This window comes from Pieris brassicae, chromosome 4, assembly GCF_905147105.1.
Source record: "Pieris brassicae chromosome 4, ilPieBrab1.1, whole genome shotgun sequence".
Taxonomy (NCBI): domain Eukaryota; kingdom Metazoa; phylum Arthropoda; class Insecta; order Lepidoptera; family Pieridae; genus Pieris; species Pieris brassicae.
Genome location: NC_059668.1, coordinates 645,603 through 667,505, shown reverse-complemented (window position 1 = coordinate 667,505; position 21,903 = coordinate 645,603). Strand labels below are relative to the sequence as shown.

Sequence of the window (21,903 nt, the reverse complement as noted above, 5' to 3'; positions counted from 1 at the left end):
CTTAGAACAATAAACATAGATTATAATGTCAAAGAGATGATTGATTCGATGTAACGATTGACAGTTAATGTCATATAACAATACCTCGATATACAAATATATCGCAATGTAGACGAAATAACGACCGTAAATAAAACAATGTATGAGCTTATTTAATACGTAATTTCGTAGTGTAACTTTATTAACTTTATTTTGATTTTCAGGAGGAACAAAAAGCAGCGGACAAATGCTAATTAGTTCCCTCTTTTTCCTGTGCTTGCTTTCACTCATTTATGCTTACGTACGTACTTCATTATCTTTACATATCCCCTTCCAGTGGCAGCTGTTGTAGTATTAACTTTCTGTTTCATATTTTGGTTATAAATATTGTCTATGCGATTCAGATATACTATGTCTAATGGTGAACTAATTTAAGAAGTCGGCCCAGTAGTTTTTGAATTTATAGTTTATACAAAAATACAAAACTTTTTTCTTTGTAATTAATACCTTTGATCTCTTTTATTTATTTCATGGCATGTTGAAGAATTTGTTCCTTAGAACGTTGTTAACTGGTCTAACATAGGCTGGCATCGGCTTTGCTTAGTATTCCAACAGATATCTCTAGTCACAGATATAATTGTCAAATATGTTTAACTACAAATAGAATTATGGTTTGACTGCTGCACTAATAGCACATTAAATAAAAATATATTGTTGCATAGAGAGGTTCAGAACCGCACCCTTCGCCATTAGAGGCTTAAGCCCTGAAAGTAGCATTAAATTACTGACAACATTTCTATAGAAATTTTCTTTTGGAATCCACCCTATGTTTCAGATTAACCATAACCCAGAATTCACGGCAACAACGTCCGCAATCCGCCAGATTTGGTCAGGCAGTTGTCGTCTGTCATGCCGTCAAAGCCAGTACAGCAGTTTCAGCGGTCTGAGTGGCCTCGACGGGTCCAACACTATCTCGGCTTCTCCAGGCACCAGCCATGCGAGAGCCACAACGATTTGCGTCTGCGAGACCTGTCCTTGTGCTCTCATTGATAATGTACTCAAGTATGTTAAATTGTGATATTTTTGGTTTATTTATTTTATTTTTTTCTTATAAGTTCTAATTGTATATATAATACAATATGTATTCTCGTAGCACCTGCCGCCCTGTTACCGATGCCTATTACGGAACATTAGAATGCCTCTCCAACTACACCTGCAACATCATGCAAATAGTAAGACCCGATAGCTCATTGGTATCATCTTAATTTACAGGAACTAAATGTGTTTAAGACTCATTTTGGGTTTAGGCTGATCAATAATTTCCCCTGTAGGCAATACGCTTTGGTAGCATATCTCAAAAGAATTATTTACAATATCTTTCTGTATGGAGCAGAAACATGGGCACTCTAAGCACTAGAAAGGCAATGTATTGACGCTTTTGAAATGAGTTGCTAAGGGGGTGGGGGTTAAGAATACCGTGGACCACGAAACGCCACAATGCATCAATCGAGCTCTTTCTTAATGCCCGTTTATCAAATTTAAGCCGACAACGCATCATTACTTTGATCTTGATTACTCCGTACTTTCATCATCCAATGCTTAGGGGCGATTGGCTGTTGTTCGGTGTTCCGAAGGTAAGAGATTGAATTGAAGATGAAATGGACTGATCAAGTCAAACACTCGTCTACCTCAAAACTGTACACACTGTAAAAATAGCGCAGGAAAGACATAGGTGGAGCAAAATTATTTGCCGAATCTTGCTATACGATAACATGAGTTATCGACCCAGAGAAAGAGGCTCATACAATTTACACTTTTAAAATAAATTTAACAAAATTTGTGTTTTTTTAGATAAGTGGATATACCCAATATTTTACTAGCGTAGCGGGTTGTGGAGTGTCCTGCCCAAGACAAGCTCAGGTTTGTTCATCTTTAAGGCGATTATGAACGCGAAAGGCAGCAACATTTTTAAATGTTAACAAACACGTTATATAAATACAAGTTATTTTTTATATGGTCGTGCATTTATAAGTAATTTCATCTATGACAAGTTTAGTAGTAAACTGAATTTGTTTTCGCGGGAACTATTGTATAGGGTTGCCTAAGCAACATTTTATTTCATCAAAAAAAAACCGAAAAAGAGACACTGGTTCCAGATCCGTATCTAATTTTATGATTGCATTTCCAGTTGTCCGCATCAAGACAGTTAGATTCATCACAGAATATAAATTTTGGGAATCAAGCAAGGGTAGAGAGAAAATCTATGGTAAAGGGAATAAAGTCACTCATTCTTCGTCGAAAATCTACTTCTGGTAACCAAACTGAGGATCCAGAAAGAAATGAAGACATTGAGCCAAGAAAACGAACACTGAGTATTGTATCTAAAAAAGAGAGTGTGGATGACACAACGTCAATGCCGAACGGCTGTGCTAGATGCATCGAAAAAGGTTATACATGCATGAAAAATTGTCCACGAGCCAAAAAGAACTGATCTTGTGACTGAAATAATCATGATTATTTAATTAAAAACACCTTTCTATATTTTACTGAAATTTTACTATAGAATATTGTAAAAGTTTTATTAGATTGTGGAGTGAAGTTGACAGTGTTGGCCTAGCCGTAGCGTGGGACGCTGATGTCAATGGACTTTCTGTCTAAGATGACGTCGTTAGGGACAAAAGAGTGGTCAATTGTCTATTATAAAAAAAAAACAAATTATCACGAAACGCATACAGCATATTTCTGTTTTGATCTGAGTTTCTGTGGTGACGTGATGGTTGAGTAGTATCCAAACCCAAAATTCTAAATTCCGATTTTCTTTCTTTTCATAACAACATTAAACACAATTTGATAGAAATATACGACAAAGTAATTTAGTTAAAAAACATCGTTTCGAATTATTTTACTAAGCATTCTAATTCACGTTTTCCATAAAGAAACTTTAACTAGAGTTTTCCTATTATCTGTCAATCGCAAGACAGATGTGTCAAAATTTTGATAAATAAATTTTTGTATCCCGTTTGATTCAAAATTTAATGTATAAAACACTATTAAGCAAAATATATACCAATTAACAATGGAAGTGAATAGATGTCCGTCAGAAGGTGTGTTAATTCTAGCCTGTTGTTTTAAGTCATGGATGGAGCACGAGGCAGACATGTTTCTGAGTCTGTTCTAATAATAACAGCCTTTATTTCTAAAACTTAATAATCAGCATAGAAGTTACTGATTTTAAATTGAAAAAATTATTTTTAACATACGTAAAATACACTGTAACATTTAGGCCTCCTCCGTCCGGTTCCACTTGTGTCTGTCGTGGGCCAGGCGCGGCCAGGTGACCCTGACATGTCATTTGTCATTAGATATACAAAATGATTTTTCACGGTTCATTTCCAGTATGAGAACACCTAGTTTAACATAAATCATTTACAAAAATTAGTGTTTCGTACAATCGGAATAATATTATTAGATTGAAATATTCTTTTTCAGAATTTTTAAGCCAAATGCGTAGCTTGGTGAAACCAATACTTTTTGTTGCCTTAGCAGTTGTTGCGTTGGTAAGTTATATACAATAATTTTTAACTTTGGTATTAAAATCATCTATCTAATCGACTACCTGTTTAAGTGTTTGCATAGTTCCAATATAATATTATGATTATGGGATTAAAGCGTCTTTAATTAAATGTCAACCTATAGTAAACTAGAGGTTGGTATAATTGATAATTATACAATTAAGTTCCCCAGTATTTATATGTAGTACTCACGTAAATTGACATTATATACAAATATATATTTTATGAACCAATGTTTGATACATACACGTTTGTTTTAGTATGTACCACTGGGAGACCCACGGGATAGGTGTTGTTCGTCGGAAACTGCTAAACAGCGGATTCCAAACACTTCCTTATGTCAACTATACTTAGTAACAGTCAAGTATGTCTTTAATAACATAGTGTAAACGCATCACCCGTCAATACCAAGTCGGATTAGCATTTAGATCTAAATATATAAAACGAAGTCGTTTTATTTACACCACTTATAACTCAATATCGGCTGGATCGATGTTAGTTATCATTTTTGGTGGATTCTTCTCCGCTCTGAATAGTGGAATAAGTAATGAAATATCGGATAACAATAAATAAATAAATTTTACGAATGCACACAGCATGTGGTGCCTGTTGATAAAACTACGCATATAAAAGAAACCCACCACTATCAACCGAATAAAACGATACTCGAAGGCAATTCAAAGGTGAGGAAGTTCTCATTCCGAGGATTCCGATGATCGATTTACCCTTTGAGCTCAAGTGAATTAAATTTCAGAATTTGGAAAGGCAGGAAAGAAGGAATGTTCAAGAAGATATTTCAGTATCGTATTAGACCCAATTGGACTTATAGTGAATTACGCTAATCATAGATTTTTTAGACAGGGTGGCCATGACCTTTTTCCCCTTAAAAACATACAAGTTCCAAACTATAAAAAAGTACCGAAATTATTCATGTTTTGTTTGCATTTATATGATAAACTTATCTTCTGTGTCCATCTATTTTTATGACAGTCTCTAAGTTTTATTCGTTTAGACATCTTTATAATATAAAAATGAATAGTAATATAAGCGCAGAACTCTACCACGCCTGGAACAATTGTACCAATTTTTTTTTCAATGTTCGTTGAAGTCTAAGGATGGTTTTTACGGCGAGAAAAATTCGAATAATTTTCGGGAAAGCCCTAAAACAGCCCTTTTCTTTTTCCCATACAAACGTTTTGTAAATAAAATATAGAGTCAATTTGAACTTTATTGCTATTCAATAAAGTTCATATTAAATTACAAGCACTCACTGATGTCTAAGCAATGTTGGGTTCCGGAAAAACAACAAGTGATAATATCGCGAACCCGACCAAATTGAAAAGTTTAAAAATGTGAGAGCTATAGTCATTAGTACTGATTTTTAATTTGGTTGGCTTCGCGATATTATTTCTTTTATTTTAGTTTCGGCATGCGACATAAAATGCATATGTTTTCACGTCATTACATCTGTCAAACATTTTAACAAACAATTTAATATCCCTATCTGAGCAAAATTATTTGAATACAAACTACATATTAGGAAAGTATATCAATGAGGCACACAATTTTTAAATATTTGTCACTTTTAGGTTCCCATTATCCTTTTAGATTAGTTTCCAATCAGGTTTGAACCCTAAGTTCGCCTCTTAGTTTGAAGCCCTCTAGCAGACATCCCGGGGTTTTTAGTGGGTCACAGTGGAAGAGTGGCCAAAGTTCGTGGAAGCGAAGATACTTTGGTCACCCGAGCTGAACCTGACACATCGGCCTATCATCAGGGTCATGAGAATTTTTTGAATTTGATTTTTTTCCCAGAATACTTTTAAAGTTTTTATAGAAAGACAGTGCGAAAGAGCCGGAAAATGGGTGGAGTACGAAGCTTCCTGTGTCGTTCGTTTTTTGAGATTTAAGCTTATTTCTCAAGACTATAATATTTTTCAGATTATATCAAAAGCTCATGGAGTTTCTCGAATTCGCAGTTACGATGCTCATAGACATTCTTTACGAACTTAAGTTGAAGGTACTATATATTACTATACCAATCTTTATAGATTGAAATAATTTTTGGTTAAACGACCTTAAGACGTGTTCAATAAGATTGTTAATTATTTAGTTATTATATTGTTAAGGTATATGTGTAACCTTTGCTATTTTCAGTTCTATACTCTTCTCGGAAAACTGGACAGTAAAGACTTATGTCGATCCATCTGTTGCTATGATAGTGTAAGTATGACGCTAAAGAGTTGACGTTTTATGAAAATTAATATTACTGAAAGCCAACAATTGACGAGAGATGGCACAAGTCAGGGAGCGCTGGGAGATTCTCATTACGGAGTTCAAGACACTTTTTGGATAGCAGAGACAGCGGAGTGACTGAGTATGAATGTTGAGGCAATCCATTGGTGGGTGATTGGAGTAATTTTAACTTTGGCTGTTGACGTTAAATCCAGGAGGCGTTGTATGAATTTTACATTGTATTGTCACATCTATTAACGACACTAACTTCCGTTGTTGTGGTCTTGTCCCGTCTGTGCAACATTTAGGTGTTTCTAAACTTAAAACATAGTGTCTAAGTCGCATTTCCGTAAAGAGATGTTTATTTCATGTGATAGTATCTAAGTGATTTACTTTTTGTATATAAGCGCTAATCTTAAGGTAAAATTAGAATTAATATTAAGTCGAGAGCTGAGTATGATATGATTCTTTTGTCTGTGATTAGCGATGGCCATTGCGATCCCGAATTAAATGTTGTTTTTGTACCCCACGACTGATAACTATATCGAAATTGCAGAGTACCAGCGCTTGTAGCTTCTAGTGTAATATGCTCCTTACCAAGCTATATAGACGCCCTTATTTAACAGAATACATTGATGTGCCTAATGTTATAGGACACAGAGGAGAAGGTGCCTAAAAAAGAATCAAGACATCGCATGTGCAACTGCATTCCATCGAGATGCAGCAAACGAAAATCGCGTCAAATTGTCATTTAAAATATACAAAAATGTTGTGTTTGTTCTAAATTATATAATTCATATGTAATAATTACTAAGGAAGCGAACTTGAAGTTACTAAATAAAAAGTAACTTAATTTACAATAAGATTTAACGAAAGCTGTCAAGTTTGTTCACTGTTTGTTTGTTCTGTCAACTTGTTTCTTTCAAGTAAGTCTCAAAATCTTTGACGTCAGTCTCATGTTCCCCTTCTGTAGTATTATTACCATCAATTAATTACGGCAAAAAATTGTAATTAGGTAGTGGTGTAAATAAATTTGTTTTATGATCGACTGTATTTTATACTCAATATTCTAATATAGCATAGCTTAGCTTAGCATAGCTATACCGATGATTTTCGAAATATAAATCAAATTAGCCAGCACTAAAAGTTTACGAGTTTCACCAAGGAGGTTACCTAAAGCTGTACAGCTGCTGTGAATAACAATTTTGTAAACTTTTCATGCATTGTTTAGTCTGAGGTTTCTGCAAGTATGGTTTCTATCTAGTAAATCTTAAATTTTCGACTAATAGGTATATAATAGCACTAAATGGGTAGTTTAATTGTTTGTTTTTAGACTGCTCGAACTTTTAACGACTTCACTAAAAAAGCTATAAAAAAGATTTAAAAAATAATGAAGTTTTTCGAAAGTTCATCATTTTTTTCACGGAAAGTGATTGGTCGTCGACGATTCGAATGTAAAAAACGTAATAAATATTATTGATTTGCAGAAATATATACTTTACATTACAGACTATGCCAATACGGTGTCGAGAAAAAGTAAAATGAAATATGAAGTAAATATTGTACACTTAAACACATAATATACACAATATTGCTTCTGTAAATTCACTCTGCGAACATGTAATATGTTTATAGTGTCGGAGACATAATAGAATAAGATATTATTTATAATATTAAATAATGTGTAACAGCCCTGTCAAGCTGAAAATATTTTTTATTTTGGATTGTATTTCTAAGTAAAGTTGAAGTTATCAATCAGAAGCACTAAAAGTGGGAACTCTACATGAGTTCATCTATCTACATCTATCTTCTACACAATGCAGACTTTAGCTTTATACCTTAGATACTATGTTTATGGCGATCTACTGAGTATATTAATAAGGGTCAGTTTTAGAGTAAGATCACTAGTCGTAAATACTAGTTGCAAGAAGGTTATATATTTAACAATTTCATTAATATAAGTATTATTTTGCGGTGAAATCTTTGCATATAATACTGTTTTGTGCATAGTGCAAACCAACGTCCCGATTGAAAATTTTGGCAGCATAATAATGAATTAACAGTTGCAAAGCGTCTGGTCCAGATCTGTTTAGACGTTACGGTTCCAAACATCACTCCGTTGATAACATGATGATGATAGTAGATAGGAGCCACCGAGTTACAGTGAAGCGAAGCCGCGGGTACAAGCCAGTGTATCATAAAATTGTTTAACGGCATTTTTATCGTAAACAAGTGGGCAATCATTTGATACAGAAATATCGAGTTATTTTCGTTCAACTATTTTCGCAATCCAGCTATGTGTTTGAAGAATTCGCTTTACATAATATCTGCGATCATTTTGGCGAGTTGTTCATTTGTTTTATTGTTAATTAGGCTGAAATAGCTGTTTGTTACTTTAACAGGGCTGTAAAATTTTATTATTTTGATGATATCTGCGGGAATTGAAGATGACAAGCATAGATGATAATTTTTATTAAGAGATGTAGCATTAAGTTACGAAATTGGCGAAAATTTTATAAGAACTTGAAGCTGTTGTCGTGTCGGAAAATAAACAAAGAATTCATGAGAGAAAGATAAATATAAAAAGCTTTATTACTCATAATAAAGAGGGATGTTTAGTTAAAAGGAAAGTGCACTAGGCCACACTAGAATTCCCTGTGGGCAGCTAGTTTCTTCCATTTGACATTGTAGTTGGTACAAAAAGTTATTTTTTTTTATAGTATTGTACAGTTAGGGAGTTAGGGTTTTTCATCTGTTGATGTAATATTATTCCTTGTATAAATAAGTTTGAAAAAACAAACCTTAGGTACACAACAAATTGGTCTACTAAACCAATGCATTGGTGTTACTCTTTTGGGATTTGAGTCATTAGGTATGGCGTGATAAATTAGGGTAATATTAGTCGTGAGTTGAAATTTGGGGGATTGAATCTAGGTAACCCGTGCGGAAGTGGCCAAGGATGATGTGGATAAGGTAATAGAAGATGAGATAACACAAAAACTTGGCAATGACTTGGTCCAGAGCATTGAAAGAAAGTTCCAGGTGGATTTACAAAGGTTTGAATTTGGAATATTAAAATGTTTCTTTATATGATTAGTCAACTATTAATACGGCTAATTAAACTCATAGAATAAATACTATGAATCAATTTAACATGTGAAGTTATTGTTACGATTCAGTCCCCTAAGATAGTGCGTCGGAAGAAGGCTGAAGAGAGAGATAAATATCTATAAATAGCATAAGTTTATAATTAATAGATATTAAACATTTTCAGAGCTGTAGATATGGTGTTAATAAAGATAAGACTTTTGCTGCAAAATGGCACTCAGCACATACAGGAGAAGTTGCTCCAGCTGCAAAGCGTGATGGATATGATCAGAAGTCATGGAGATGAGGAGGTATGGTAAATAGCCAACATTCAATATTGCATTAAAAAGTAGTTCTGTCTAAAATTTGCATAATTAAAAAAAAATATTGCACATAATTATTCATTTAGCCCTGTGGTACCCCCATATCTCCTGCCGACCCACAGGACCTCTTACCATTCACTTCAACCTTCTGAGTTCTACCGTGTAAATAGGAAGTCAGAAGTTTCAGTGCGGTATTCTTGATGCCATAGTGGCGGAGTTTCCCTCTTAAGGTCTCGTGTTGGACACAATCAAATGCTTTGGATAAGTCGCAGAAAACACCTACAGCGTCATGCAATTCCTCCCAAGCCTTAACTATATATCTATATAACTCAACACCGGCCATCGGCCGTCGAGCGACCCTTGGTAAAACCGAACTGATTATCATGTAATAATTTGTTTACATTAAAATGACTTACTAGTTGATTTAATATAGTTTTTTCAAAAATTTTACTAAAAGTACGGAAATTAGTTGAACGTTACTGGGTTGGACATACTACCTGCTTTAAATAATGGAATTACTTTAATATGTTTCATTAGATTGGGAAACTCGCCTCTTTCAATACAATTGTTTAAAATGATACCTAGATGGGGAGCAATTATATTGTTACGAACTAGGGGATCGGATAGAAAATGCCGTGGATTTATTCAAGGATTTATTTCTTGAAAAATAAATGAGGAATTTATGAGCACAAATTGATTGCAGAAATGCACTTATAACACACAAAAACACAGTCACTAAATACTTCACTTATGCACACTTCACACAGTACTTTATCACTTGTATTCACTTTATTCGCACTTTATCGCTTCGGTGTTTCTATCTTGTTATCGCATTCAAAACTAAAGGCGACTAGTCGCGTTTCGGCTCGCTTATATATCCCTGGGAATAATTCTAAACAATATTCGAGAACTTTCTAGGCGGGCTTGCTACTGAGTAGCGATTGCACAATTCTAGAACGTTCGCACTCTTTGTCTCTTTCGCACGTTGCTCCGTCCTTGTCGTACGGCGTTCTAGAGTGCTCGTCTAGTTTCGAGAAAGTTCTGATCTTCTCTCTCTCTCTCTCTCGTATCATTTCGTCCTTGTCTCACACCTAGAAAGTTCGGTCTAGAATATTCCTTCATCAAAGGGGTATAACTAGGCCTGAAAACGCCTGAAAACGGGTCTCCTGAAAACTGCACCACTCGACTACACATGTTCTGAAACCGACTGAAAAAAGGTTTCAGCTTCCTGAAAACTAGGGTAACATTATGGAAATTACAATTTTCTAATATGTGATTGACCCTCTCCTGAAACGGTCAGAAATCACAGCTTACAGCTTGCTGAAAAGTTCTCTAACTAGTGGAAAAATCTAGAAACATTGCAGTCGACCCGTCTTCGTAACAATATCAATTATGCTACTAATTATTTTTACAGAAATACCCCAAAGATCAGTTGTGTTCTTAATGTCTATGGTTCTAAATATTTTTATTATATCGACGGCACCAATGGGTCGGAAAACTGACCTTGAACTTGTTTACATTATCTTTTAGCAGCGATTCAGCGAGGGCGGGAGTTGATTGAAGACACTTAGTACTCGAAATTGGAATATCAGAAAAGTACTTATCAAAAACAATAGCTAACTCTTCGTTAGATTTGATTATAGTGTTATCGACACATAGATGTCTTGTATGCGATCCTTGACTCTTCCAGTTTCACTATCAATTATCTCAAGTTATTTTAGTTTTATTGCCGCGTAACAAACTTTCTTAATTATTTCGACACCTGCCACAGTCAAATATTCAACAGTGCGTTTTGCGGAGTAAGCTGAAGTACTTTTTTCCTTGACTTCTTCTTTACTGTTATGGTTTTGGGTTCGTAGCAATATGGATATACCATCACCTGTGACGATGTCAAATACAGCATTTGAGTCAGCGCCGTTGAACTCATCTAACATTTGGCGACACCAGTCGATGCGAAGGTGTTTTTGGTCGTCGGTTAAAATATGGGGAATCCATCTGGTACAAAGCTTCCTGACGCCTAAATGTTTGTGTAATAAGTGCTAAACTTTCCAATATGGACCGTCAATGTAAACACTCATATTTTTTGTAGATAGTACTCACTAAAAGAAAGAGTTTTGCAAAGTTTTTACTTTTATTTACGGTTCATGAGATAAATTTCTTTTAAGCTCTTCATACAAATTGGTAAATAACACGACATTACGAAATATATTTGGCAAAAATTGATGTCAAACGTCAATCACTTAGTGTAGTGTTCCTAAAATTTTGAAAGTGTCGGTACTACTCAGGTATCGACGATAAACTTTCTAATATGGTTCATCGATTTAAATGCCCATATTTTTTAAAAATAATTTTGATAAATCATTTGGATGCATACGAAGAACTACTAATTGTGATTAAATATGTATATAAAATTCATTTCATTGTTTGTAACTTTCTGTATTATCTAATTCTTACTACAATTAAGTGTTAACTTACTTATTTGATATCCAAAAAGTACCCGAAACCGAATCAGCGCACCCCACTATCCACGTGGTCTTGTCTACCGTACTACCTAAATTTTATACAGAATGTCACATCTCTAATTGCCGATAGAAAAGTAGAAGATGTACGGTTTGTTTACGAATTTGAATACATTACACAAAATTTTTAATCATTTTTTTTAATATTTAGACGCAACTTGGCAGCAAAAATCACTTGGAGGTGTTCCAATCAAGGTACAGAGTACCTACCTACATAATCAGTATCATCGAATTAGGGCCACGGTTTCTAAATCGTTACCATTCTAACCTCAAAACTTTAACCATGAATATCTCCATAACCATGGGGCTCCGCAGGTTGGGGATGGCATAGGAGGGTAGGCCCCAACCCCCTCCTCTCCCCTCCAACCCTAAAACATCTAATATCGACGGTCCATATTGGAAAGTTTAACCTCTTCCTCTATCATGCGTCGCACAGCACTGATGTTATCTCCAGTAGTCGCTGTTAAAGGACGCGGATCATCATTGAGATTGCTACGTCCATGCTTAAACTCATTAAACCAATTGTAAATAGTGGCACGAGATGGAGCTTCATTAAGCTTCATTATTTATTTATAATAAGTACAACAGAAACGATGTGACATAGTATAACGACAAAACATAAATGGATTACAATTTTGTTTTGTTCTGCATAGGTGGAAAAATGCCTTGTTGATAAACAAAACGCCACATCCGCCTTAGCCGAGAAAGCTCTTCATCAGATGGTTATTTGTGGCTATGCCTTGATCGGTCAGGATCCTTCGAAGGCGATCAGGACTGTTGCCAATCTGAAGAGCATGATCAGAGATGGAATTAAGCCGGTAACTTTTGGTTCGAATATTTCAAAACTAATCTAAATCGTCTTAAGTTTTTATTTAAATGTCTGTCTTATTAGTCTGTAGAAAGGTTCGATACCGGCAAAAAATAAATGCTTTGGATTAATCAAATTGGCACAGAAGGATATTTTATTTATTTTATTAAAACATGATTAAGTCTGATATATAAATATTATAATTAAGACAACATCCTTCAGGCAATAAGGAATAGTAAAATGTGGAAAAGTACAAGACGTGCGAAACGATACATTTATTGTATTGTCTGTCTATTTTATTTTTTACTTACGACTTAGAAAACAATGAATGTACGAGTCAAGGTTGTACATTTTGCTCACTCAGGCTTTCTTAGTTTTATAAGCGTGGCGATTTCCTACTTGGAGTTACGCCCCGAGACTGTAGCCAGGCGTAGGCACTTTCTGCAACTGTTACATTGCATTCATTTGTTACTTAGCAATTAGCATTTCATTATTTCGCTTATATTTTATTTATTTAGGCGAGTTAATATAGAGTATAAATAATATTCTCTATTATTTAAAGCACCCCGATGGACCAGGAACCGTACAAAAATTTAACTAGTAAACTTCTCAACAAATGTTACGTGTCTTTGAAGTGTTATTTAGTGATCTGTGTTAATTTTTTCAGATAAATGAACAAAAGAGTGAGATTTACGATTTGTTGAGAGCGTGTGGACACGATCACGTCTCTCTCAAGAAGGTCATCAAATGCGTCATATCCAAGGTAAGTGTTTTAATTCGGTCAATGCTAGCAGATGTCTGGCTTAGGTCTTTAATACAAATAATGACTAACTGATCGTTTAATTAACGGCGTAACTTGATTTTAAATTCTCAAAAGAAAACCAAAACTTCAAAATAATTTACGTTCAATATTCAAAGTATATTTACTGAATTTTATAGTTTTTATTAGCCCAAACTACTTCAATTAACACCTAGAAGCCATATAAAAATAGTGAAAACAGTCATTTAATTATCAATAATTAAATTTTGTAAAAAACAATCGAATAATTTTGGATTTAAAATAAACTCGTGCGAAACGTGTTACAACTTTCATTGACTCATTTCCGTCGGCACCGAGCTGAAAAATTGTGCCCACCTTTCATCGTGGTTTCAATTAAAGAAATAATTCTTTTTCGAATTAAATTGGACGTTATAAATTAGTTTAATCACCCACGACTTCCTATGACACATCAGATCATTCATAGAAGTAGGTTGACAAGTTTTTTCTGACGGATGGTTTTTTAACTTTTTAATTCAACATTGATACATCTAGTGATATAGTTAAATACTATGACAGGCTACAATGACCTATAAATAAATTTATTTTAATTTATAAAATACTAGCGGTTCACGTCTTACATACAAAACCAAGTAATAATGTAAATCTCCACTTGAACATACAATTTTTTTTATCAAAATCTGTCTAGTTAGGAAATCTCCTAAAGGTTTGTAATTAAACAATAACGAACACATGCACAGATGATTTATATATACATCAGCTGTTTATTTGCTGTATAGATAAATAACCTAGACACTGACTGCAGCGCCATCTGCCGGTCTGATTTGTGAATCTAAACCATCCAGTTTAGGAAGAGTTCAGTGTCATATACACGTACAGTAGAATTATATATATAAAGATTTTATGAGTTATTGCCACAATGAACGTCTTCTAAGATTTTTTCATGTTCCCGATTACCTGTATTATGGACCTAATTAGATTTTACACCGTCCTAGACGGTCTTATCAATATTAGATGAAGTGGAGTTGATAGGAGCTACACGAAATTGAGTACATTTTTTTTTCAACATTTTGATGTGATTCTTTCTTTAGCTTTAATGGCAGAAAGCAGCATTTCGTGAATATCTACGTTTTATTAATTTTTCATCTTTTTCCAAAGTTATGGGCGCTCAAATTAGATCGGACGAGAAAACTGGCTCGAAACTTTCGGGCATATCATTTAAAATCATTTTGATGTCTTTGAAAAGCTATAGCATATTCTCAATGTTTCAGTCACCCCTCATGAAATCAACAATGATGGAGATAACCGGGAAACTTATTGATGGTGTGGTAGATTTGACTAAACAAATGGCACATGGCGCGATGCACGAAGCCTGCCTCATAGAAGTCATAAGATCTATTGAAGATGAAGCCTTACATGTGATTGAAAGTGTTAAAAAGTGCGCATTCAAAAATATAAGCTTTATCGAATTAGATAATTTTATCGCTGAAAACAACGCCACTGTGTTGGATATTGAAAATAAAAAGGAAAATGTTAGCGAAGTGGAAAGTTTATTGAGGAAAGTGTTAGAGAAGGACAACGCGAATGATATGGACACACTCAAAGTAAAACTCAAAGAACTACACAAGGATTTAGGTGGAATCAATAGTTTTGTATTTGATGATAAAAAGAATAATCTGAATTAGATACACGTTTTATGTATAATAAACAGAGGTTTTCTTTTCATAACAGGCATATTTTAGCTTCTTTGCCTGACCACTGTCTTGTTAATTAAGATATACCTGCAGCTATATACGGGAAACTAACAAATACTATGCTTCCTTAAATTGAAAAAAATATAGGGAACTTTTCGTACGTTATATAAATTATTATTGATTTCCAGATATAGATAAGTGATTAGACATCTCAGTGCGGTTTGTTTAGATTCATATACTTTTCAGTTTTTTTTTAATTTGTGTACATGTACACTTGTGTCCCATCATCGCTTCTTGGTACCATTTCTCCCTCTTATAAACTATATTTTAAGACTTATAATATAGGATATCGTCTTCATTCATAATAGATAGAAGTAGATATATAATTTATCCAGCCGTTTTGACAGTCGTTGGCTCTATGGCTATATGCTAGAAAGATATCTCATCATTGTAAAGAAAATAGTAAACAATTGGAAGTGGTTAGTACTCTATGTTGGTCATCACCTAGTTGTTAGCTTTATTTACGTTTAAAAAGAGGTCATTATGTAACCAACAGAACAGTACGGTCAGCAATATCAACTATGATGTTTCTTTTAGTTCCACCGCCTTTGTGTTGTACACACAGTGTATAAACCTGTCTTCGATACTAATAAAAAATGCTTAACTGAACCTCTAAACACTGTTGTCAACAGTGTTTAGTCGTTCCCCTCTTAATTAACAATTTGTTTTAATTAGCTACATTTTCAAACATACAATATATGACGATTGTTATAGACATCAATTGCATTTTTATTTCCAATCATTTAAAAATAATAATGTAATTTACGAAAGACATATTCGATCGTAAACATCCGCGATTTGTTTGCTGATAGTACATAGTTATCGTTAAATTTTTCACTTCGCTACCTCGTAAACTTCGGTGGATCGCAGTTGGTTTAGTTACTTTGCGTAAATTGCTTCCTCTCATGTTTTTTACATAGCGTAAACATTGAGAATACTATCTTGTAAACACACACATTCTAAAAATATCATATTTTTTGAGTATAATTTAATAAAATAGGAAATTAACATTCAAATGTTTGAAACGTATTCCTAAAAATGTTACAGTAAAAATTTAAATAGTGAATATAACAACGCAAATAAATTAAAGATTGACGCCATATTTGGCATGGTAGTACGCCCGCCAAGTCATCAACCATCGCTCGAAGCAGTTCAGGCCCACCATATAATAACTTCGTTTTGATAAAATAAGAAACCTGAATTCATTGTAACAACCCGGTATATTTCAAATTTTATTCAATTTGAACCAGTAGTTTAAGAATTATAACTAGTCAAAGTTCTAAGTCTTGTCACTCACTGACTGACCGATCATCAAAACTCTAAGGCACTTCTAGCAGACATAGAAGCTTCAAATTTAGAATGTTATTAGTACTTAGAGTTTAAATCAAGGAAAAACAATACACCAACTGCTTGGTCAAGTCTATGTATTAAAAACAAAACATTCTCAATATTGACATGGTCAGTATAAGATGTTGTTGGGTTAGCTAATAACGTAATACCTTAAGGCAGAAGGTCCCTCAAGTTAATTAACCGACTTGATACTACATGGATGAACTTTTTACGGAAGAAGAACTGAGTTCGAACCCTAGGTTTGTTTTTTAAGTTATGTTTTTGATGGCATAATATTTACGGTGACCACGCACACTGTAAAGCACGCGAAATGTCGGAAAATTTAAAATTACGTAAATAATTATAAGTTTATAATAATAATACATAGCTTCAATCCGTTTAAAAAGTGTTTTCTTATTGTTTGGCATAATAGTTACGTAATATATTTGTCGACTCTAATATTATGTTTGGTCCCTTGAAGGCAATACATTTTAGAAATAAAAATTTACAAAAAAAATGTATTATATCTTTCATCACCAGACACTTTCTAATTGCCTACATCATACATGCCCTGGCCCAAATAAAATATTTAGCACGTATAAGAAAACAATAGGAAATATAATCGATTATAATCGCAATTATAACACTCTCCATGTCGTCCGTCGTCCATTACGCGTTGGCTTGGTGCCAATGGACAAAAACGCGTTACAACGTAACCTATAGTTCAACGACCTCTCATTTTTTCCGTTTCTATTAAAATTAGTACATTGCCGTATGATCTTAGTCGAAATCTCAACACTGCGAAATTACTCGATTTGAAAAGTAACCGTATGGGAAAACTTGACACAAATGTCTAAGAGCCAAATGTTGATCACACAGATGAGAGTTATCACTGGAGTTTGTCTGCTCATGCTTCGGTTATCAGTCATATTATATAGTATTGTATTATCCCTTCATGTACTTTTCTATAGCTAAACGAATTGTTTTTATTTATTTATTAAAGTTCACCACATCATACATAATACTATACCTATGTCTATATGTCCAACATTGTTGTAACTCGTTTTAATCGTTCGTGAAGACAAGTTAGAATTTCTCGAAACAATTAATTAAGACGAGTCTTTTTTTATTACATTTATCTAACCGTTATAATTATAAGGAAGTACTTGCCAACAATGTATAAGAGCGTATACATAAAACCGGATAAAATATACGTGATTTAAGTCAAAATATTCCTAAGCTGTAACCGTGACTCGACACGTGCTAACAATTTAATGTACAATGTATTTCGTAAGTGAATTCATCATGAACGCCATTACACGCCTACAATTCTTCAAAATTGGGAGATTAGGTGAATTATAACCGGGTTTGGGTAGAATTACAATAAAATATTTTCTTTGGAGAAGTTTTAATCTCTGTTACTAATAAATATGTTTTTTGAAGGATGGTTAGTATATTTTTGTCTGACAAACGTGTAGTATTTTGCTGTATTATAATCATGTATTTTTATGCCTTATAAATAAATCAGTTGCGTTAAGCCCTTTTTTAGGCCTTGGCCTCAGAATTATGTATCTGTTTCATGATTATCATTTGTTTATCTAATAGACAAGTACGTGATAAGCCTCCTGTGACTTGACTTTTCGGGTCCAAGGCAACTCGGTTTACGACGTATCCTTCATCGTTCGGGAGAATGTTAAAAGCTCGAAAGTCCATTGGTGCACAGCCGGAGATCGAACCTACGACCTCAGGATTGGGAGTCGCATGCTCAAGGCCAACACTGATGTTTAACGTCTACGTGTTGAGCAAAGTTAATTTGACACGAAATTCAATGATCTGATCCACGAACTCAGGGTCTCCCGGAATCCGAAGCCTAGCCACTGTTCACTTCCTGACATAATAATAATATAAGGATATATTAATAGTTCAGTCTATTTTGTTGCCAAAGAAATGCATAATTAAAAGTATTAGGGTGTACTAAAATGCATACGGTATGCTGATGAAGCTGCCAAGATGCATCGTGCATATTTACTGCTGTTCACGACTTTTTGGTGTCATTAAGTTTGGAATTGCATTAGTCAATGACTTAATGACAATGGGAAAATACAGAATAAGATACAGTTCATATTCGGCTTCGACAGGCTTGTTCCACGTCATTTGACTCGGTAAACATCCCGACTCATCGGCAAAGAAGACAGAGGGTGTAGGCCGAGGGAAAAAGCCGGAGCAAAAAGCTCTCGGTACTATTTTAAAATAGCAAATCATCATACAAAATTACTATGGCAAACATAGAAGAAACCAGAAAGGAGGGAGATACGGTCCGCTCTTTATTTCTGTTAAATAGAAATCGGCACTTTTTCAAAGGCATGACGTGTGAGCCAGCCATCGTTTTACTCAACCATATTTGAGGGAATTAAACGAATCGTCACACAACGCCATCGTCTCAGTCACATTGGAGTAAGCATGACTTCTCCGGTTACATTAGATATATATTTTATATAAAGGAAAAAATATCAAGAAGGTATCCATCAGTTTTCTGACGTAAAAATAAATAAATTATATAAATGTTGTAAACGTCTTTTTGGAGGTAGTGATTGTAAATGAGTCCAGTAAATTAATCGTTATGTAAATAGAAGACAAGCAGAGTTTATTTATGTTATCATTCCCGATATTTAACGACAGACCAGTTAAAACTGGAAACGTAAACTCCATTGGGCGAATATTATATTCCGATTAAAACATGTCAAACAATTTTTATAAATACAAAATTTTGTCTGTTTCATCCTTATGATCCATGCTTGCCTTGCTCTTGCCATAAAAAGAGACCAAATATTGTATAACTAGGGTGTATGTTTATCAATAATGTTAGTGATAAGTTTTTTTTTATTATTTTTTTCTTTAGGTAGCCGCTAACAGCTTTGATAGAAATTACAAAACCAAATGAATGTACTAACAAAGAATGGCCATATTTCCCTACCCTAGTAAAATATAATACTTATAAATATTGGTGTGTCTGTGGGTAGGTAGGTATGTAGGTGATTATATGTGTGCGTGTTTGTGTGAGGGTGTGTGTGATAACTTAAAAAACCATTGTGTATATCATATTTGTTTGATTTTGTTGTATTAAAAATGTCAAATTAAGAAAATAATTCATTATTGGGAGACCAAATTCTATTTATTGGGGTGTTACGAGAAAATTTTCCATTCGTATTAACAGAGAAAAGAGTATGTCTTGTTACTCGTGGATAAAGAATTATAATGTTAAAAAACAATTGTAATCGGGCTATAGAATAAACATACAAGACATTTTTTTTTAATTAAACCGACTCAAAAATACACGAAAAAGTACTAATCAACGATATAGCTATTGTTTGATTTTAAATATAATCAATATTATTTTAACTTCCAATAGTGCCTTTTAATGGGACATTGAGGTTTATCGTCTTTTTCTTCTTTTGATCTTTTTAAGTCTATTAAAAATACACAATATCAGTATACGATATTGAAACGCGTTGGAATTCGAAATTTCCTAATACCATTTTAATCGTTTAGTTCTTTGCGGTTTTAAATAGCATAATGTTTGTTTATGAGATATTTTGGTAACGTTAGTCAGGCGGCTTAAGTGGGCTTTAGTAGTCAAATCGATTTCCAATGTTCGTCAGGAGAAACCTTGGCATCAATAATCAAATATATTTAGTTTATTATTTTGTAATTGTAGCAACTAGTTGCATTGTAAATATAATTGTAAAGTGTTCGAAACAGTTTCAAGGTTTCGTTTCTATATTAACCGCAAATTTGCATGGATCTGTTAGAAATTCATCGATCAACATCAGAAATTATTTAAGAAAGTACTTGACGGTATCTAAAATGCTCATAGATATAAATTTATTAGTCTTTTGACGTCTTACTACAATTAACAAATTATATTAAAATTAATTCCCCTTTGGACCAACTTTGAAGTTTCAAATACTCGTGAATATCGACTAAAACCCCTAAAGTTTTTGTTGTACATGATTTGAGATGTAGTTTCAAAAATTTATTCAAGGCGTATAAATTAGATTACAATTTCGATCTCAGAGTATACTCCTAAGTCTTTTCATATTTCAGTCGGGCTCTAGGCTTAATATAAATTGTATAGGATTACGAGTTGAAAAAAAACTAAACATAAATATGCGGCTTATGAACATATTATGGTGTTAATTCATAGATCAAGTCTTGAAGATTTTGCTTTACCTACCTGGGTCAGTGAAGAATGCAGAGTGTCTGCTAGGACTTGAAGGTACTGAGGCGGAGGCTGCGTGTGTGAGGAAGGCTCTTTTGACGCGACTCCATTTAGAGTCTCTTGGGCGTGGCGGAGGCCTAGCACCAAGCTCTAGTGACCGCTGCTTGCGAAGCGCTGGCTGGGGACCTTCTGACTCTATAAGTATACAGGTTTATATTTTAAAACTTAGATAAAAGATATAAGCAATTTTTTTTGAGAACTGTGACATGAAAATTGCTGAGTTAATAGTTTGTTTGTTGGACATAGTTTATGACAATAAGAAATCTAAATTGAAACATGGTGTTATAAAAGAGTGGAATAATTTTCAATGAATAAAATAATGTGTGTAACAATGTTCAAACTTTCATTTGTTTATTAAACTAAAAAATTAAAAGAAAGCACCATTACGAATACAGTTCTTCTATAAACGATGCGTTTGAATGTTAAGATTTGAATGTTCATTTATTTTATTTTTTTCATATTACAGTAAGTAAAGACACAACTGGGTGGGCGAGAAAACTCTATTAATGAGAGTTTGTACCGAGTTCCGTCATTTTTCCCTTGAAACACCCGTAAGTAACAGTAATTTTTCACGCGTGAACCATATCTCTGTAAGTGAGATTCATATTCGCCTATACCTATCGAAGCGAAAGTTAAACGGATTTAACTTTTACAATTTATAACTCATTCTTAATTTCGATGGACTCTTATTTCATTCAAACCAAATGTGCGTGAGTAATTGTTTTCTATAGTTTTATAAAACTCCGAACTAGATGAGAGAAGTTAGACTGTCAGCTAGAAATTCGGGTAAGTGAGAAACCTCTATAAGAGAAATTGAGATTGCGGCCCCTTGAGCTCTCACTTATCCAGGTTTGACTGTACTTGTAATACGGTTATTTACATTTTCCATTGATGGGTAACATACCAAGTTCTTCTGACGACGGAATCGTGAGTGTCAAGGCGGGTGGAGCATCGCTATCCCCGCCATCGCTGAAGGATCTTCGTCTCCCAGGAATTAGATCTGGTGACTTTGGGGGACGCTTCTTCTTCACAGACTCCCTGTGTGTTTGTATGATATTCCGCATTTTACCCCATCGGCTTTTATGAAGCTTGTTAGGAGATGGGGAAGTTGAACTGTCATCCTAAAATGTATGTTATTTTATACTTATAGATAGAGATAGAGATATAACTAAAGTCTGTGATAGGTACGATAGAAAAACTATTGAATGTAATCCTGTCAATGCTCATTTCAACATATCCAGGC

The 21,903-nt window shown here is 34.1% G+C and overlaps 4 protein-coding genes across 5 annotated transcripts in view; 3 read left to right on the top strand and 1 right to left on the bottom strand.

The window, feature by feature from the left end:
• The window catches only part of LOC123708247, a 35,067-nt gene that overhangs the window by 7,762 nt on the left and 5,402 nt on the right, over positions 1-21,903 (bottom strand). The window contains exons 4-5 of the mRNA XM_045658862.1: positions 21,565-21,781; positions 20,616-20,795 (exon numbers count right to left, since the gene is read on the bottom strand). Of these exons, the coding sequence (XP_045514818.1) occupies positions 20,616-20,795; positions 21,565-21,781 (397 nt within the window). The remainder of the gene's footprint in view (positions 1-20,615; positions 20,796-21,564; positions 21,782-21,903) is intronic.
• Positions 44-2,520, top strand: LOC123708249. The gene is made up of 6 exons (XM_045658865.1): positions 44-140; positions 204-280; positions 815-1,041; positions 1,133-1,211; positions 1,831-1,899; positions 2,168-2,520. Exons 2-6 carry the CDS (start codon positions 227-229, stop codon positions 2,468-2,470), a joined length of 732 nt encoding a protein of 243 aa, XP_045514821.1. The 5' UTR covers positions 44-140; positions 204-226; the 3' UTR covers positions 2,471-2,520.
• LOC123708250 lies at positions 2,889-6,828 on the top strand. Of its 2 annotated transcripts, none has more exons than XM_045658867.1 (6): positions 2,889-3,083; positions 3,469-3,536; positions 3,812-3,915; positions 5,490-5,568; positions 5,706-5,771; positions 6,410-6,828. In XM_045658867.1, exons 1-6 carry the CDS (start codon positions 3,056-3,058, stop codon positions 6,434-6,436), a joined length of 372 nt encoding a protein of 123 aa, XP_045514823.1. In that variant the 5' UTR covers positions 2,889-3,055; the 3' UTR covers positions 6,437-6,828. The 2 variants fall into 2 exon arrangements, with proteins under 2 accessions (XP_045514823.1, XP_045514822.1); XM_045658866.1 differs by having other exon boundaries at positions 2,903-3,083; positions 6,437-6,828.
• LOC123708248 lies at positions 7,976-15,032 on the top strand. The gene is made up of 6 exons (XM_045658863.1): positions 7,976-8,124; positions 8,718-8,839; positions 9,058-9,181; positions 12,366-12,530; positions 13,188-13,283; positions 14,570-15,032. The coding sequence occupies exons 1-6, from the start codon at positions 8,080-8,082 to the stop codon at positions 14,981-14,983; spliced, it is 966 nt and encodes a 321-aa protein (XP_045514819.1). The 5' UTR covers positions 7,976-8,079; the 3' UTR covers positions 14,984-15,032.